The sequence below is a fragment of the Caretta caretta genome, chromosome 15 (genome assembly GCF_965140235.1).
Source record: "Caretta caretta isolate rCarCar2 chromosome 15, rCarCar1.hap1, whole genome shotgun sequence".
Lineage (NCBI taxonomy): Eukaryota > Metazoa > Chordata > Testudines > Cheloniidae > Caretta > Caretta caretta.
Window position 1 is genome coordinate 16018651 of NC_134220.1, and position 17455 is coordinate 16036105.

Consider the following 17455-nt stretch of genomic DNA (forward strand, 5'->3'; position numbering starts at 1 on the left):
AGCCAGTTCTCTGCATTTACCGTGACTCCAGGGCCAGAAGCGGGCAATCTCTCCTGTAGCCATTAGATGGTGCTGTGGCATAGCATTTTCCCATTCCGTGATTTATTCAGAGTTTTGATTATCTGATCTGGCCCTGGTCCCAATTAGACCAGATAAACAGGGTACTACTCTACTGTATTTTTATGCCACAAACTGAAGCATGGTCCCATGTAGGGACATTTTTCACTTATGGAATATTTTTCCCCTTTCATTTATTCCTGAGTAACAATTCCTCACTCTGGACAAACCATAGTTCCTGAGGGTATAATTATGCCATGAAGAAAAATTGTTAAAGCGATCGTATGTCAGTCTGCTGTAGTGGAAAGATAATAACTGCCAATTTCTCCTTTAGCTCCAATTCAGGTTTTGCTGAGGTGCCTGTGTACAAATCAAGGGGAAAACAGATTCACAACAAAGTAAATACAGCTATTTATACTGCATGGCTAATGTGATAAGACATTCCATTTTAACTAATTTGCTTAAAGCCATAAGACTTATCTTTGAAAGTCACTGAAGTCTTTATTTTTGTGATAACTTTTAATGCTTTCACAAACATATTTTAAGAACAAAAACTGCTTGAGAATAATTTTGCAGGGGCAAACAGCTGGCATAGGTCAACTTTATTTTCTGTCTGCTGCCCCCTGGCACACTATTAAGGATGACAATAGTGCATCTGTACAAACTGGTTAGGTTTTGTTTTTTTTCCAAATACTAGCTGCTTGGGCTGTCCTGATTACTCTAATCTCTGTTGCCAATGGAGAGGGATATCTTAGTTTTTTAATTCCTCACCTGGCCAGCCTGGTCTTGGGCATACCAAAATGGCAGCAGACTTAGCCCATGTGAAGGAAGGGGGGCGGCTCTACTAGCAAGAGCAGCCAGGCTACATGAATGTGTGCTGTTTCAAAGCAGCAGGCATTGTCCTTGTCTGGATGGATGGTAAAGGGAATGAAAAAGGCAGAGGACTGTAGCAGACAAGAATCAAACTGAGCACCCGAACTATCCTTTTAAAATATTTACATCTCAATAAGATGTTTCTTAAACACCACTAAATGTACCCCAAAATAGGCATTAATGAGGTGCGTGGCTGCTGTGAGCAGAAGTATAAGCTGAGAAGTCTCTCTCCTTTAGAGGCTACAGTCTTATTTCAGAATCACATGGCAAAAAAATAGCATGGCTCTCACATCTGGTATATGAGGGCCAAATATGGTAGGTAGTCTTATTACTTTGGTTTATCTTGACCAAGAGGAAGGTACCAGTCCCTTGGTGGGCTTTTCCTGAGCTTCCACACTGGATCATACTTTTGTTTTTCCAGAATCCGGGCTCTTTCACTCTTGCATAGGGATTCCTGCAATGCATGACAATACGATACTCAACACTCAAACACAGTGTGCTGCATTTTCAAAGCACATTATAGACATTAACTACTCACACAACAACTCAAAAAGAAAAGGGAGTACTTTTGGCACCTTAGAGACTAACAAATTTATTTGAACAAAAGTTTTTGTGAGCTACAGCTCACTTCATCGGATGCATGCAGTGGAAAATACAGTGGGGAGATTTTATATACACAGAGAACGTGAAACAATGGGTGTTACCATATACACTGTAAGGAGAGTGATCAGGTAAGGTGAGCTATTACCTGGGGGGGGGGGCCGCAGAACCCTTTTGTAGTGATAATCAAGGTGGGCCATTTCCAGCAGTTGACAAGAACATGTGAGGAACAGTAGAGGGAAAATAAACATGGGGAAATTAGTTTTACTTTGTGTAATGACACATCCACTCCCAGTCTTTATTCAAGCCTAATTTAATGGTGTCCAGGTTGCAAATTAATTCCAATTCAGCAGTCTCTCGTTGGAGTCCATTTTTGAAGTTTTTTGTTGAAGAATTGCGACTTTTAGGTCTAATCGAGTGACCAGAGAGATTGAAGTGTTCTCCGACTGGTTTTTGAATGTTATAATTCTTGACGTCTGATTTGTATACATTTATTTTTTTACATAGAGACTGTCCAGTTTGACCAATGTACATGGCAGAGGGGCATTGCTGGCATGTGATGGCATATATCACATTGGTAGATGTGCAGGTGAACGAGCCTCTGATAGTGTGGCTGATGTGATTAGGCCCTATGATGGTGTCCCCAGAATAGAAAGACTCCAATGAGAGACTGCTGAATTGGAATTAATTTGCAAACTGAACACCATTAAATTAGGCTTGAATAAAGACTGGGAGTGGATGTGTATATTCCTGTACAAATAATTATCTTTTCAAAAGATCATTACTTTTTAGGGCAAAAACCTAAACCATAAGGCCTACATTTTCAAAAGTAGCTATTGGTTTTGAATGCCTCAATTTTGGGGCGTTCAGTGTTGAGATGCTTTCAAAGGGCCTTGTTTTCAGACAGTGCTGGACATCCACCCTCTTAAAATCAGGCCTCTCTATTGTCTCAAGTTGGGAACACAAGTGTTACTTTGAAAATTTAGGCTTAATGATCCTGATAAACAAAGCTTTAATAATAGTAGCACTAACACCACTATGATATTTATTTCTGCCTCAATGGTATTCTATTAAGTTGGGTTGTGTTTTTTCAAATTCTCCTTTTATTGGCAAGACAGCACAATTGAGGTTTCTAGGAGAGATTTGAATGAGGCAAGGAATATAGAGAACTGGCGTGAGGTTGTGGGCATAGGTGACAGAAGCATAAAAAGGCAGGCATTGGAGAAGGAAATGGGAAAATTAAGGCTGACATTGTTCATGGAGTGGAAGGGAGAAGGCGGAGAACATGAAAGGTGGCAAAGTCAGAGCCATATACTGTGCTGAATGACGGATGTTGGCTCTTAAAAGCAATGACAAAGCTTGAACGTGAAATAAGATAATGGGGAGCTAGTGGGGAGAGCTGAAGAAGGGATGATACAGTCAAAACAACAGGAGAGGAAGATGATTTTAGTGACAACATTTTGTATGGATTAGCGTGGTGAAAAAAGCAAGACATTTTTCCCTCTACAGTTTTGAAGAAAAGGTTGTGGATTGAAAAGGACAGTGGCAGGCAATTTAGGCTCAACATTTAGTTATTTTTAAAGGATTTGTAAAATCTTATAATGTTGCAGTTGTTAGTCCCCTCTGCCAGAAACAAAACACACCCAAGAGTTAAACGTATTGGAAAATTATCCAACAACATCTACATAGTGCCTCACAGACATAGAAAAGGCCTGTTCTCATCACTGACATAACTATTGTTCAATATACATTACACCAGCCTTGTGACAGGCTTGCCCACTCAATTGTGGAAGTACTTTATATTGATACATTAGAAAAATCTACTTGTTTTTTTTTATTGTGGTATGGGTGGCTGAGTAGATTTTTTGTGGGGGAAGGTTAATGCTGATGACCATGGTGCATGAATGATGCACAATTTATTTTTTAAACCATTCTTAATACTATCTTCAGTTTGGCATCATACCTTAGCATCTGGACTTTTGCTTTTTTCCCACTTTCTGCAATTGCCATAGTCTATTTTCCACTGTTCACAGGAGGGCGCTTCCCCATATGTATAATAGTTATGGAATAAATTACGGACGCCCTTACAGTGTTTCCATTCAGACCAATAATCCTCACATGTTCGTGGAGGCTGGTAAAATAGCAAAAAAATACGTTAAGAAGACACTTGCAGGAGAAGAATCATATTTGGACTCAGCAGTAAGGAACAAGATGTTTCCGAGTTTAAAAATGCCCAGTCTATGTTGTCACGGTGGGAAATCAAACCTGTCCCATTCATTTCAGCTGTCTTGATGGGGGTATTTTCCCCACATGCTGTCTCAGTGTATTGTGTTTTGAGATTAAGTACTGTGCTATTGTTATTCCTTTACTCCTCTGTCAGGAACCAAGTGTGCAACTGTCGATGTTACTTTGCTGTACAGAGGCTGGGACAAAGAGGCTCTGTCTCGTGGGGGCGGGCCACAGGAACTATTGCATTATGAACAAGTAATCCAGAGATAAACAGCTCAGGGTAAGACTCAATTTTTAAGGACTAGAGTTTGGCTACTAATATTCTTCTACCTGATCAGTTTCATCCTGAAACACACAACAGGGCGTTTTCCGACTGCTCAGAGCAACTGAGCCAGTAGCCGGAGTGCTGGGCCCTGCTCTCAGCCTTGGCCACCGGCTCACGGTGGGAGCCTGGGCCCACCCCTTATCCCGGGAGTGTCAATTACACCCTCAGCACACGGGGGCAATGGTCCTCCCCTCGCAGCTTGGGGCGGGCGGTTTGGCAGCCCGCAGGGAGGGGGGTCAGGCGCCCGGAGAGCCCGGCCGCAGGCCACCGCGCACAGCTGGGCCGCTAGGAGACGGACGGGGATGGCCCGGCCTGTCATGGCCTCGACGGGCCCCAGGCTGCCCGCCTCACTCCCAGCCGAGCCCGCGCGCGCCCGCTCACTCACTCACCCTCCACACGCCGCCGTCAGCCATGCTGCTGCCCGGCGCCGTGAGCCCAGCCCCACGCTGAGCTCATCGAACCAATCGGACAAGGGTGTATGACGGACTGCTCCATCCCAGCCAATCGCTACGTTTTCCGGCCGCGTGAGCCGGAGGGGCCGGAAGGCCGAAGGTGAGCCAGGTGTTGCCACGGCTACCTGTGCTCCGCCCCTGGCTGGGGAAAGCCAATGACGAGACAAGAACTGGTCTGAGCGACGCAGCGCTGAGCCACTCAGCATTCGCCTGCCTCCGGCGCGCAGCAAGCGGGAAATTGGGCAACCCGGGACGAGGCAGAAGGGTGCGAAGTGCGTGGGCGCGCGCTGCGCCAGGGCCAGATGCCACGTGCCGCTCTCAGCAGCGCGCGCCCGCGTCGCCGACACAGTGCCCGCGGCGGGCGACGCAGTGCGCTGTCCTCCCTGTCGCGCGGGAGCCGCCGAGATGGGGGAGGGGTGTCAGGCTGCTAGCGCTGGGAGAACTCTGCCTGCGGGAATGGAGAGTCCCCCGTGAGCAGGCTCTGCGCGAGAGCGGGCCCTAAATGGGGACGCCTTCCTTCCCAGGGGGGGCTGCACAGCCCACAAGGCAGCTGGGCCCCCCTGTTCCCTCCCGGCCCGTGTTTTGGGCGCAGAATGCCCTCCGCAGTACTGGATGGATTGCAGCTGTCATGCTGCTTCCTACTCCGACTGCTATGGTTAAGGTTCCCGATAACCTGTTGCGTTCGCCCACTGCTCCCTTTCTAAGCTTTCCCCCTTGGAGCTAACATTGTCTGTGATGGGCATCGCTTGAAAAATCGGGAATTTTTCAGAAAAGGGAAAGCTAGATCTCTTCAGATGTTTTTGAAGTCTGGAAAAAAACAAATGCTTTTGCCATTGTGAAAGGGAACCCCTCACTACAATCAGGTTTCAGAGGAACAGCCGTGTTAGTCTGTATTCGCAAAAAGAAAAGGAGTACTTGTGGCACCTTAGAGACTAACCAATTTATTTGAGCATGAGCTTTCGTGAGCTACAGCTCACTTCATCAGATGCATACCGTGGAAACTGCAGCAGACTTTATATACACACAGAGAATATGAAACAATACCTCCTCCCACCCCACTGTCCTGCTGGTAATAGCTTATCTAAAGTGATCAACAGGTGGGCCATTTCCAGCACAAATCCAGGTTTTTGTGTGGGGGGGTGGAAGGTGAGAAAACCTGGATTTGTGCTGGAAATGGCCCACCTGTTGATCACTTTAGATAAGCTATTACCAGCAGGACAGTGGGGTGGGAGGAGGTATTGTTTCATATTCTCTGTGTGTATATAAAGTCTGCTGCAGTTTCCACGGTATGCATCTGATGAAGTGAGCTGTAGCTCACGAAAGCTCATGCTCAAATAAATTGGTTAGTCTCTAAGGTGCCACAAGTACTCCTTTTCACTACAATCAGTGACAGATACTCAAGATGTGAACAACTTTCTTAGCAGTGAGAGGAGCGTGAGGGAATCTGTGAAGCGATACTCAGTATGCACCATCTGCCTCATGGGGCCAGACTCTTTGTTGGTGTAAATGCATGTAGTTCCATTTACACCAGCAGAGCTTTGCCCTTCTATGCCAGGAGAGAATTTGGCCCATTCTATTTTAAAATCAGTGTAATAGCTACTGATTAACTCACAAGAATGAAGATTACTCCCCACCTCTGTCTCAATTAGGGACAGTTTTTGATTCTTTTTGGATTTCAATAAAATTACCAAATTACTGTTTAACCTCAGATGTGTAACCACTTGGGCTTTCCAACCACACAACTCAAGTGAATCTTCTTATACACAGGTGTGCAACCAATAGCTGAGTTTTTTGCCAATTCCAAGTCAGAAGAGACTCAAGAACAAGTGCAAATTCTGTTGGATTCTTTAGGCCATGGCAATCTCAAGTATCAGAACCAAGTACACAAAGGCCTGATTCCTTTGCTGACATGCACTCCCACAAAGCCGAATAGCTGTCTCTGCAGACACTCGGGACTGTGCAGGTGAGCAGAAAGAGATGTAATCAAACTTCAGCTCATTCTTTAGTTTTATCAGAACCATCTGTTTCATAATGAATCTATCATAATCTGGAGGCTAAAGGTGAGTGGATATCCCACTACAGTTCTTGTGTTATTAAGGAGCCCAGAGAAGAGCTTATTGCAGCCACAAGCACACCCAGTATATACTCAGCTGATGTTCCTAACATGGGGATACCTGTCTAAGGATGCATACCCTGTATAGATAAACCAGTCCAATCTGAAAGTTCCTTGTTGAGATAGTACTGGATAAGAGAATTCTGAAGCAAGGATCCTTTTGTGCTCAGTTGCATGTCATGAGCACAGAGTATGCTCTTCAAGTTCCCCAGCAGTTCCTGTGTCTGAGCTCTGAGATCACACTGAAAAGGAATGAGGTGCACAGAGGTGTTTTCTGTCTGACTGGAATAATAAAATCATGAACAATTCTCCCCTTAGACTTTTCCCTCTCAGTAACACAGATGCTAAATTCCTAGGCTGTGTGTGAGCAAGTGCTGCATGTATAAAGGCTGCTACTTTTGTCTATACAGTCCCTGCTCCATCAGGATCTAATCTGCTGCTTTTAAATAAATTGAATATGAAAGTTATTTTATAATTCCCCTTCTCCTCCAGTGTGTTACCCATTATGAAAGCCTGGTATGAAAATATATGACCTCAGCTGTAGGAGAGGACATGCCTCTAAAGACATGTCTTGCCTTTACTCTGGGGAACTTCAAAGGGAATGGCCTGCAGGATTAACTATATGGTCTTTAGTGCTACTGTTTGAAATCCTGTATTTTGGTTGTGCTGCTCTTTTTTAATTGAGGGAATGGGGCTGTGGTCTTCTCACCCCCCTTAAATTTTCCCTGGCCTGGAAAAACGCACTTACAAAAAAAAAAATTCTAGCAGTATGTTAATTACCCAGACCAAGATAGAGCTAAGTAGTGAGGTAGGTAGCAACTCTGGTGCAATCTGATGCACATGAATTTAATTCCAACAATTTGAATTCCAATTTAATTCCTCCCATTTGAAATTTCAGTCTCTTGTCATCAAGGAAGAGTGGGGGTTGCCACACACACACCCCAAATCTGCAGCACCATGGGTCCTTGACCTTTGAACATAAAATGTATGTCTTTATCTCTTCTGTTACATACCACATAAGAGAGAGATAGAGCACAAAGCTGATCTAGTGCCTCAGTTAGCTGGAGATCAATGAACCTCATGCTCAGGTATTAAGAGTCTTGAGTGGAGAGGATTTTATGGGGATTTTGAAGAGATTTTTGTTTCCCTTTTCCCCACACTTTGTATACCACTTATCTTCTTTCACTGTAAGCTCTTCAGGGCAGGGAACTTTTCTACCTTTTTGTCTAGTCCCAGAGCAGTGGGGCGGGAGCCCCTGCAGACTCCGGGCAGTGGCCGCTCCGGCCCCACCAGCTCGGCCGGGGCGGCTCAGCGGCCCTTGCACCGGCCCTTTCTCGCGGGCAAACGGGAGCGACCAGCGCCCCGAGCCCGACTGCACCGCACCTGCCCCCCGCAGGCTCCCGGCCCGGGGGCGTCTCGCGCGTGGCTCCGGGTAACTCGTGGGCTGCGGGGAGCCCGCGCGCCAGCGCCCCGCCCAGAGCCGCGTTCCAGGGGCCGCAGCCGCAGCTCGGAGGCCGGGGCTCCCCCGCCCTCCCCGATCTACCCGGGAATGCTAATTTTCATCCCCGTGATGCATTGCGCACCCTGAGCCGCGTCCCTGATCCATGGGCTGGGGTTGCTCGCAGGGACCGTGGTTCCGAGGAGCAAACGCGCGCTTTAATCGGGCCCGTGCAACAGGCTGTAAAAACGGGGGGTTTAGCCACCCGTCAGGAGAGTCACCGTGAGGTAGTGAAGTGTTGCTGTTGCCCTGGGAGCCCTTCTGCAAAGCGTTGAGTATACTCTGGTTTCTCTTCAGATCGTATAAATCTTTCGCCTTTTACTAAAGATTTCCGTGGAGAGGAACATTTATGAGTTTCTATCTAATTTTTTGAGGCTTCACTTCGGTGAAGCTATCTAATGGTGTGAAAAAAACAGAACAAGTTGTGTGTGCGAGAAAATTTGTGTTTGTTTTGTAAAATTGTTCAGTTGTAACTTATGGTGCTGGGAGGGACGTGCTATTTTTCCTTTTTGTGTATGATGGGTTCTGTTGAGTAACTTTTTAAGGGTGGGTGTGTTTTGTGACCCATCTTGCTCTCCAGGTTGGACAGGGTTGCTTAGTATTACTGTCTTGTCTGGACAATAATTGTATAATGTAAACCATAACTTGCAGATTATTTTAAATTGTCATTTTCTTTGTGCATGGTTTCATTTCCAAATTAAGGATTTAGAATATTAATTAATCCCCATGCCCTATGCACAGAATTTAGCTCTAGCTGCATGTTTTGTTATTTAATGGTGCAAAAAGAGGGTACTCATGTTGGCTTAAATGATGTTATGCAGAAGTCACAATTAATTCTTTGACCCCAGGTTTTCCCATAGGAACATCAGAACTGCCATACTGGGTCACACCAATGGTTGATCTATCTCGGGTTTCAGCGTAACAGCCGTATTAGTCTGTATTCACAAAAAGAAAAGGAGTACTTGTGGCACCTTAGAGACTAGCCAATTTATTTGAGCATAAGCTTTCGTGAGCTGCATCTGATGAAATGAGCTGTAGCTCACGAAAGCTTACGCTCAAATAAATTGGTTAGTCTCTAAGGTGCCACAAGTCCTCCTTTTCTTTTTGATCTCTCTCAGTATCCTATCTCTGAGAGTGGTCAATACCAGAGCTTCAGAGGGAGTGTAGAGAACAGGGCAGTTGCAGTGTTCCCTGTCTTCCCCCTCCCAGTCTCTGTAGTCAGAGGTTCAGGGTTGCCTCAAGCATGGTGTTGCATCCCTGACCATCTTGGCTAATAGCCTATCCTCAATTTTCTTATCTAGTTCTTTTCTGAACCCAGCTATACTTTTGGCCATCGGGACATACCATGGCAGTGAGTTCCACAGGTCAATTTAATCGAGTGAAGGCCCCTCTCCCTCTGTTTTGTTTCTTTGTATTGTGGGAAAGGGAAAATATTATGTCTCTATCCACTTTTTCTACACCTTTCATCATTTTATAGACCTCTATCAGATCCCTCTGTAGTTGCCTCTTCTCTTAAACTGAACAGGACTAATGTTTTTAGTCTTTCCTCATACGGAAGCCATTCCATGCTCTTCGTCATTATTGTCCCCCTGCTCTGCTACTATATTGTTTTTCATATGGGGCCACCAGAACTGGACACGGTATTCAAGGTATGGGTGCACCAAGGATTATATAGTGGCATTATGATCGTTTCTCTTATTTTCCTATCCCTTTACTGATAGTTACTAACATTCTGTTAGTCTCTTTGACTGCTGCTATGCATTGAGCTGACGTTTTCAGAGCATTATCCATGGTGACTCCAAAGTCTCTTTCTTGAGTGGTTAACAGCTAATTTAGAACACATCATTTTGTATGTGTAGGTGGGATTATTTTTTTCCAGTGTGCATGACTTTGCATTTCTCAAAATTGAATTTCATCAGCCAGTTTATTGCCAAGTCACCCGCATTTGTGACATCCCCTGCAATGCTCTGCAGTCAGCTTCTCAGCTCCTTGGAGCTCAGATCAAGTGTTAGTAGACCCTCGGTCTATCAAATGCTGTGATCGTCTTGATGTTTTTGGTCTTTTGGCCCTGAGATGAAAACCTTGTCTGTATCTCTTGGACCGTGAAGTAAAAACATTATCTAAGTTATATCTGCTATGTCCTTTATTTGAGAACGGTATATGAAATTTGATATGAGAGGTAGAAGAGCAGCTTTCCCTGTCCACCCTGTGCATCAACCTGATATTGCAGTACTTCCAAGAATGGCGTATCTCTTTTGGGGAGAATATTTTGGTTAGAAAAATAGAAAGAGTTTCACTGTGTTGTTGTATGGCTTCTTTGAAGTAGATCTTTACAGTAGTTGAAATGCATTGGTTTGTTTATGATGAAATATAGTTAAAGTTTCTTGTAGTGTTCTGTGAGTCTATATATGTGAGTTTCTTTGTTTTACTGGAGAATTGTTTAAAAAGCTGGGGTTTTACTTTCTGCTGTGATTGCTTTTGACAATATGAGGAATTAATGTTTTCCAGACTTGTGGGTCTGTGGGGGAGACTTTTTTCTTTAATTTTGTGTTTTGTAATATTGAAAGTCTCAGGTAGATCAATGACTGCCTGAGTTACACAGACTTCTCCCCACCCAGCATATGCTCCCAGTATCTTGGTTTGTAAAATCCAGTGAAGGTACTAGGCGTCATGCTGCTCCCAGGGGTGCCAGTCCCGATGAGGTTTTTTTCAAACCTAATGTAATGTAAATTCTAAATAATAATCCTTATCAGTGTTGCCAACCCTCACCACTGGAAATCATGAGTAAAACTCCCGGAAATCATGGGATTGGCTTAAAAATAATGAGAATTTTTTTTTTTAATGTCATGTGGGTTCTCTTTCTTTCCCTTTCAGTTTCTGAGCCTTTAAGGGGCTCTCAGGTCCCATTTTAAACATTTCCTCTGCAACCGAGCAAGCTAGAAACTTATCTTTCTAGGACAGCCCCAGCCCCAGAGAGCAGGAGCCCCGGGCACCTGGGGCTGGCAGACAGCGGGGTTCCTGGTGGTTATATATTCTATACTTAGATTTCACCAGTCAAGTATCAAGTGTGAACTCTTCAGACACTAAAACAGCCTTAACTTGGGGTCACAGACAGTCCCCTTGGGCACGCTGGTCTATCTTGCCAGCCAGGTGAGCTCGCCTTTGTGATAGATGGTGCCTTACACTAAAAACCACAACAGTATTCAGGTCATTCCCGGTCACTCGCCCGGGTAAATTGCAACTCAGACCGAAGACAACGCTCATAGGCAATCCTATAATAAACTAACTAAATATTTATTCACTAGGAAAAGAAATAAGAAACTTATTTGCCAGGTTAAAGCAGGTAAACATACACACAAATGAAGCCTTATTTTGATGAGGCTGCTTTTTGATGTAAAAAAATAGAATGATTTCAGGAGTTTTATCATAAGTTAACGAGGTTTACTGTCTGTGCAGAAAATGAAAGGAACTAAGTTTGTGCTTGAAGGTTTCCCTTGTTAACAGCTGAGTTTTTAGGAAGTTACGTAGCATAACTCTGATGATGCTGAAAGGCCTTGCTCAACAACTATTTATTTTTGAATGAGATTGTACATTATAGATAATATCTGACATTAGTTCTAGAATTCATGACTGAGAAATTCTGGGCAAACAGCTTGGTGGGTGGATTCAAACCGAAGCACTGATATTGCAGAGCCTTCCATTTCTGCCAAAGTGATAGCCACAGCAGCTCATCTACTTGCCTAGTGTAGCAACTTTGTGAAGGCCCAGAGTTACTCCATTTATCTTTTACTCCTGGGGGAATTCTGCGCGTGTGCATAATTAATGAACCATGCATATTTTAAATTTTTTTGCACAGAAAAAAGCTTCTGCCAAAATGTTGCTGCAGTTCTGCCTTTTGCCCACGAGAGGGCGCTGTGGCGATCAAAGAAAGCAGCAGCTCTGGGCCAGCTAAGGAAGAGAAAGCCTGGCTTCTTCACATCGCCTGTTAGGCCAGCTCAGGAGACAGGCAGCGTGGGGTGCTCGGGTGTGTGTGTGTGTCAGACAGGGGCTCAAAAAGGGCTAGTGGGGGAGGACAGACTGGGGTGGGGTTGAATAGGAGTTGAGGCACAGGGCCACAGGGGGGAGGGAGGTGCAGGGCCGCACGGTGATGGGGGAGGGGTGCAGAGCTACGTAGGTGGCTGGGTGCGGGCACAGACACATGGGGCCAGGGGTAGTGGGTGTCTGAGTGGGGGTGGAGGGATACTTGTGGACAGGGGGTTCAAGGACACATGGGGTACAGGAACATATGGGGAGAGGGGCAGATGTGCCTGACTCAATGGGAAAGACTAGGGGTCAGCCAGGGTCTGCATGGGGGAATCACTCTAATAATCCCTCCCCACCCCCCCAAAAAACCTGTTCCATACTTTTTCCACCCATACCCAACAATCCTCCAAGTTCACACCCAGTCTCCTTCCTAACAATTTACTTCCCTCTCCCTTAGCTCCTCTATTACCCCTGACTCCTCCAAGCCTTTGCACTGCTTCTGAGGAGTGTGGGAAATACGGTTCTGTATTGAGTTTAAAGGAATTATTACTCAGAGTTCTGTATTAATATGCCTAGTAAGGAATCTATTTGTCAAAAAATATTTTCTGAGTCTTTTTGGTTGTCTGTATTGTTACAGACATACTTGCTGACAGGTATTTTTAAATAAATGTCCAAATTTTGACAATTAAAATATGAAGAATTTTAAAATATTGTGTGCAGAATTTTTATCTCTTTGGTGCAGAATTGTTAATTTATTGGCACAGAATTCCCCCAGGAATAAGTTCTGTTTCATGCAGGTGCAGTGGCACGTTTTCAGTGGAGCCCTAGTTAGATTGAAGTTTGGCTGCTCCTGTATTTTTATGCAGCACCCATTGTTATGGCCTCTGGCACTCCAGGCTGGCTGGGGTCGCCTTCCTTCCCAGAGGGGGCTACACAGCCCACAAGTCAGCTGCGGCCCCCATGTTCCCTCCTAGCCCGTGTTTTGGGCGCAGAATGCCCTCCGCAGTACTGGATGGATTGCAGCTGTCATGCTGCTTCCTACTGCAACTGCTATGGTTAAGGTTCCATGATAACCTGTTGTGTTCACCCACTGCTACCTTTCTAAGCTTTCCCCCTTGGAGCTAACATTTTCTATGATTGGCATCTCTTGAAAAATCAGGAATTTTTCAGAAAAGGGAAAGCTAGATCTCTTCAGATGTTTTTGAAGTCTGGAAAAAAACAAATGCTTTTGCCATTGTGAAAGGGAACCCCTCACTACAATCAGTGACAGATACTCAAGATGTGAACAACTTTCTTAGCAGTGAGATGAGCATGATGGAATCTGTAAAGCGATACTCAGGGGTACCATTTGCCTCATGGGGCCAGACTCTTTGTTGGTGTAAATGCATGTAATTCCATTTACACCAGCAGAGCTTTGCCTTTCTTATGCCAGGAGAGAATTTGGCCCATTCTATTATAAAATCAATGTAATAGCTACTGAAAAACTCACAAGAATGAAGATTACTCCCCATCTCTCTCTCTCTCAATTAGGGACAGATTTTGATTCTTTCTGGATTTCAATAAAATTACCAAATTACTGTTTAACCTCAGATGTGTAACCACTTGGGCTTTCCAACCATGCAACTCAAGTGAATCTTCTTATACACAGGTGTGTGACCAATAACTGAGTTTTTAGCCAGGAGAGGATTTGATAGGGATTTTGAAAACATTTTGTCTCTCTTTTCTCCACACTTTGTATAACACTTGTCTTCTTTCACTGTAAGCTCTTCAGGGCAGGGAACTTTTCTACCTTTTTGTCTAGTCCCAGAGCAGTGGGGCCCTGATCCTGATCGGAGCCTCTGGGTGCTGCCATATTAAAAATATTAAATAACAGTAATTAATAATCTGCTGCCCCAATAACTGCAGTCCTGAGTCTGAGAACCCTGGGGTCACACTGGGCAGCCATTACTTTGGTGAGCACTTACGTGAGGAGCCCTATTCGAGACTAAGTGCTCACTGACTAACCTGAGTAAGGGCTCCAGCATCAGCCCCAAGAGACCATTTCCCCGAGTCTCTCGGAGCACAGTGCTGTGCAGTTCTCTGTATCCCGAGGATCCAACACGTGTGAACATTTCAGTGGGCTGCAGATGCGAGAGGAGTAACAGCCCCCTTGTTCCTTGCGCGGCCTGCAGAGGGGGCGGCGGAGGCTGGGACGGAGCCGGCCGATCTCTGCTGCCCCGGGGCGGGAGCCCCTGCAGACTCCGGGCAGTGGCCGCTCCGGCCCCACCAGCTCGGCCGGGGCGGCTCAGCGGCCCTTGCACCGGCCCTTTCTCGCGGGCAAACGGGAGCGACCAGCGCCCCGAGCCCGACTGCACCGCACCTGCCCCCGCAGGCTCCCGGCCCGGGGGCGTCTCGCGCGTGGCTCTGGGTAACTCGTGGGCTGCGGGGAGCCCGCGCGCCAGCGCCCCGCCCAGAGCCGCGTTCCAGGGGCCGCAGCCGCAGCTCGGAGGCCGGGGCTCCCCCGCCCTCCCCGATCTACCCGGGAATGCTAATTTTCATCCCCGTGATGCATTGCGCACCCTGAGCCGCGTCCCTGATCCATGGGCTGGGGTTGCTCGCAGGGACCGTGGTTCCGAGGAGCAAACGCGCGCTTTAATCGGGCCCGTGCAACAGGCTGCAAAAACGGGGGGTTTAGCCACCCGTCAGGAGAGTCACCGTGAGGTAGTGAAGTGTTGCTGTTGCCCTGGGAGCCCTTCTGCAAAGCGTTGAGTATACTCTGGTTTCTCTTCAGATCGTATAAATCTTTCGCCTTTTACTAAAGATTTCCGTGGAGAGGAACATTTATGAGTTTCTATCTAATTTTTTGAGGCTTCACTTCGGTGAAGCTATCTAATGGTGTGAAAAAAACAGAACAAGTTGTGTGTGCGAGAAAATTTGTGTTTGTTTTGTAAAACTGTTCAGTTGTAACTTATGGTGCTGGGAGGGACGTGCTATTTTTCCTTTTTGTGTATGATGGGTTCTGTTGAGTAACTTTTTAAGGGTGGGTGTGTTTTGTGATCCACCTTGTTCTCAGGTTGGACAGGGTTGCTTAGTGGACAATAATTGTATAATGTAAATCATAACTTGCAGATTATTTTTATTTGTCATTTTCTTTGGGCATGGTTTCATTTCCAAATTAAGGATTTAGAATATTAATTAATCCCCATGCCCTATGCACAGAATTTAGCTCTAGCTGCATGTTTTCTGTTATTTAATGGTGCAAAAAGAGGGTACTCATGTTGGCTTAAATGATGTTATGCAGAAGTCACAATTAATTCTTTGACCCCAGGTTTTCCCATAGGAACATCAGAACTGCCATACTGGGTCACACCAATGGTTGATCTATCTCGGTATCCTGTCTCTGAGAGTGGCCAGTACCAGAGCTTCAAAGGGAGTGTAGAGAGTGCAGTGTTCCCCTGGCTTCCCCCTCCCAGTCTCTGTAGTCAGAGGTTTAGGGTTGCCTCAAGCATGGTGTTGCATCCCTGACCATCTTGACTAATAGTCTATCCTCAGTTTTCTTATCTAGTTCTTTTCTGAACCCAGCTATACTTTTGGCCATTGGGATATACCATGGCAGTGAGTTCCACAGGTCAATTTAATCAAGTGAAGGCCCCCTCCCTGTTTTGTTTCTTTGTATTGTGGGAAAGGGAAAATAATACGTCTCTATCCACTTTCTACATCTTTCATAATTTTATAGACCTCTATCAGATCCCTCTTTAGTTGCCTCTTCTCTAAACTGAACAGGACTAATGTTTTTAGTCTCTCCCCATACGGAAGCCATTCCATACTCTTTGTCATCATCGTCCCCCTGCTTTGAATGTTTTCCAGTTGCACTATATTCTTTTTCAGATGAGACCACCAGAACTGGACACGGTATTCAAGGTGTGGGTGCACCAAGGATTATATAGTGGCATGATGATCGTTTCTCTTATTTTTCTATCCCTTTCCTGATAGTTACTAACATTCTGTTAGCCTCTTTGACTGCTGCTATGCATTGAGCTGAAGTTTTCAGAGCATTATCCATGGTGACTCCAAGGTCTCTTTCTTGAGTGGTTAACAGCTAATTTAGAACACATCATTTTGTATGTGTAGTTGGGATTATTTTTTCCCAACGTGCATTACTTGCATTTCTCAAAATTGAATTTAATCGGCCAGTTTATTGCCCAGTCACCCACATTTGTGACATCCCCTGCAGTGCTCTGCAGTCAGCTTTGGATATTACTGTTTTGAATAACTTTGTGTCATCTGCAAACTTTTCCTCTTCACTGTTCACTCCCGTTACCAGGTCGTTTATTAATATGTTGAACAGCACAGGTCCCAGTACAGGTACCAGTGATCCACCTCCACAGCTTGGGAAACAGTATTGCCAAACAGAAGAACAGGAAGAGCAGTTAGGAGATGTCATCTCCAACAGGACTTCAGACTAAGAAATAGGGGATAATGCTTTGGCCACAAGACCAATGAGGAGCAATAACCCTAGAGATGAGAGGGCCCACGTGACTGCATAGCTCTATTCACACCAGGGAAGATTAAATAAATGTTATACAGCTCATTGCATGATTGCTCTTTTCAACAAAATTCTTCAGATTTTATATAATAGGGAAGGGCCCTGCTACCTTCTCCCCCCACCCCAGACACCTGTTTTCCCCAGTGCACACATTCAACATCCGCTGCTCAGGGATGTTACATTCACCTCACACGGAAAGACCTACTACAAAGCAATTCTAGTTGAAATAAAATAACTTGTTATAATGTTTATTATATATGCTTAATTATAAATTATGTTAGCAAAATCTATAATTAAAATGAAGTTTCTCATGAACCACACACTAGTTGCAAACCTTTGACTGTATGGTCACCTTTGGTAAGAGTAAAACTGCCTTACTAAGGAGATTTGAGAAGTCTTATAAATGCAACAGACATGGCGGATAGAGATGAGCCGAAAGCAAACACATCCCCCCCCTCCCAACTCCAGCTGTCACTGTACTCCAGGGTACTTCAGACTTGAACTGTGTAAATGAGAGCCATTGCTATGGGTACCAATACTCTTACTCATCAAGTAAGAGTCACTAGGAGGAGATAAATGTTGTTTTGCTTTTGACATAATAGATCCATCCAATTTCTATTATGTGACTAAGGAAGTTGTTGTAGACAGCTATGAATGATCATTCACTGTTGTCTACTGTATATTTCTAGATGGTCAGTTCTGGCAGATAGCAGAGGATCATGCCATTCTTGTTTGATTCACTTCTGGAGCAATAAAAGGT

General features: G+C 45.1%; 1 protein-coding gene and 2 non-coding genes across 4 annotated transcripts; 2 read left to right on the plus strand and 1 right to left on the minus strand.

The window, feature by feature from the left end:
* Positions 1-379: 379 nt before the first annotated feature.
* C15H22orf39 (chromosome 15 C22orf39 homolog) lies at positions 380-4623 on the minus strand. 2 transcript variants are annotated; one of them, XM_048821054.2, is made up of 4 exons: positions 4474-4623; positions 3494-3661; positions 1263-1384; positions 380-417 (listed from the first exon to the last, which is right to left on the minus strand). In XM_048821054.2, exons 1-4 carry the CDS (start codon positions 4495-4497, stop codon positions 399-401), a joined length of 333 nt encoding a protein of 110 aa, XP_048677011.1. In that variant the 5' UTR covers positions 4498-4623; the 3' UTR covers positions 380-398. The 2 variants fall into 2 exon arrangements, with proteins under 2 accessions (XP_048677011.1, XP_048677012.1); XM_048821055.2 differs by lacking the exon at positions 380-417 and having other exon boundaries at positions 534-1384.
* Positions 4624-8424: 3801 nt separating this feature from the next.
* Positions 8425-8540, plus strand: LOC125623258 (U5 spliceosomal RNA). Its single transcript, XR_007352942.1, has one exon. It is a non-coding gene; the product is annotated as a U5 spliceosomal RNA (small nuclear RNA).
* A 6380-nt stretch (positions 8541-14920) lies between these two features.
* LOC125623257 (U5 spliceosomal RNA) lies at positions 14921-15036 on the plus strand. The gene has a single exon (XR_007352941.1). It is a non-coding gene; the product is annotated as a U5 spliceosomal RNA (small nuclear RNA).
* The last annotated feature ends 2419 nt before the right edge of the window (positions 15037-17455 follow it).

Coding starts and splice junctions, on each gene's coding strand:
- C15H22orf39 (XM_048821054.2), bottom strand. CDS start 4,497: ATGGCTGACGGCGGCGTGTGGAGG. Junction 3,662..4,473: donor CTGACGGCGGCGTGTGGAGG/GTGAGTGAGTGA, acceptor CTATTTTACCAG/CCTCCACGAACATGTGAGGA. Junction 1,385..3,493: donor GCAAAAGTCCAGATGCTAAG/GTATGATGCCAA, acceptor CATGCATTGCAG/GAATCCCTATGCAAGAGTGA.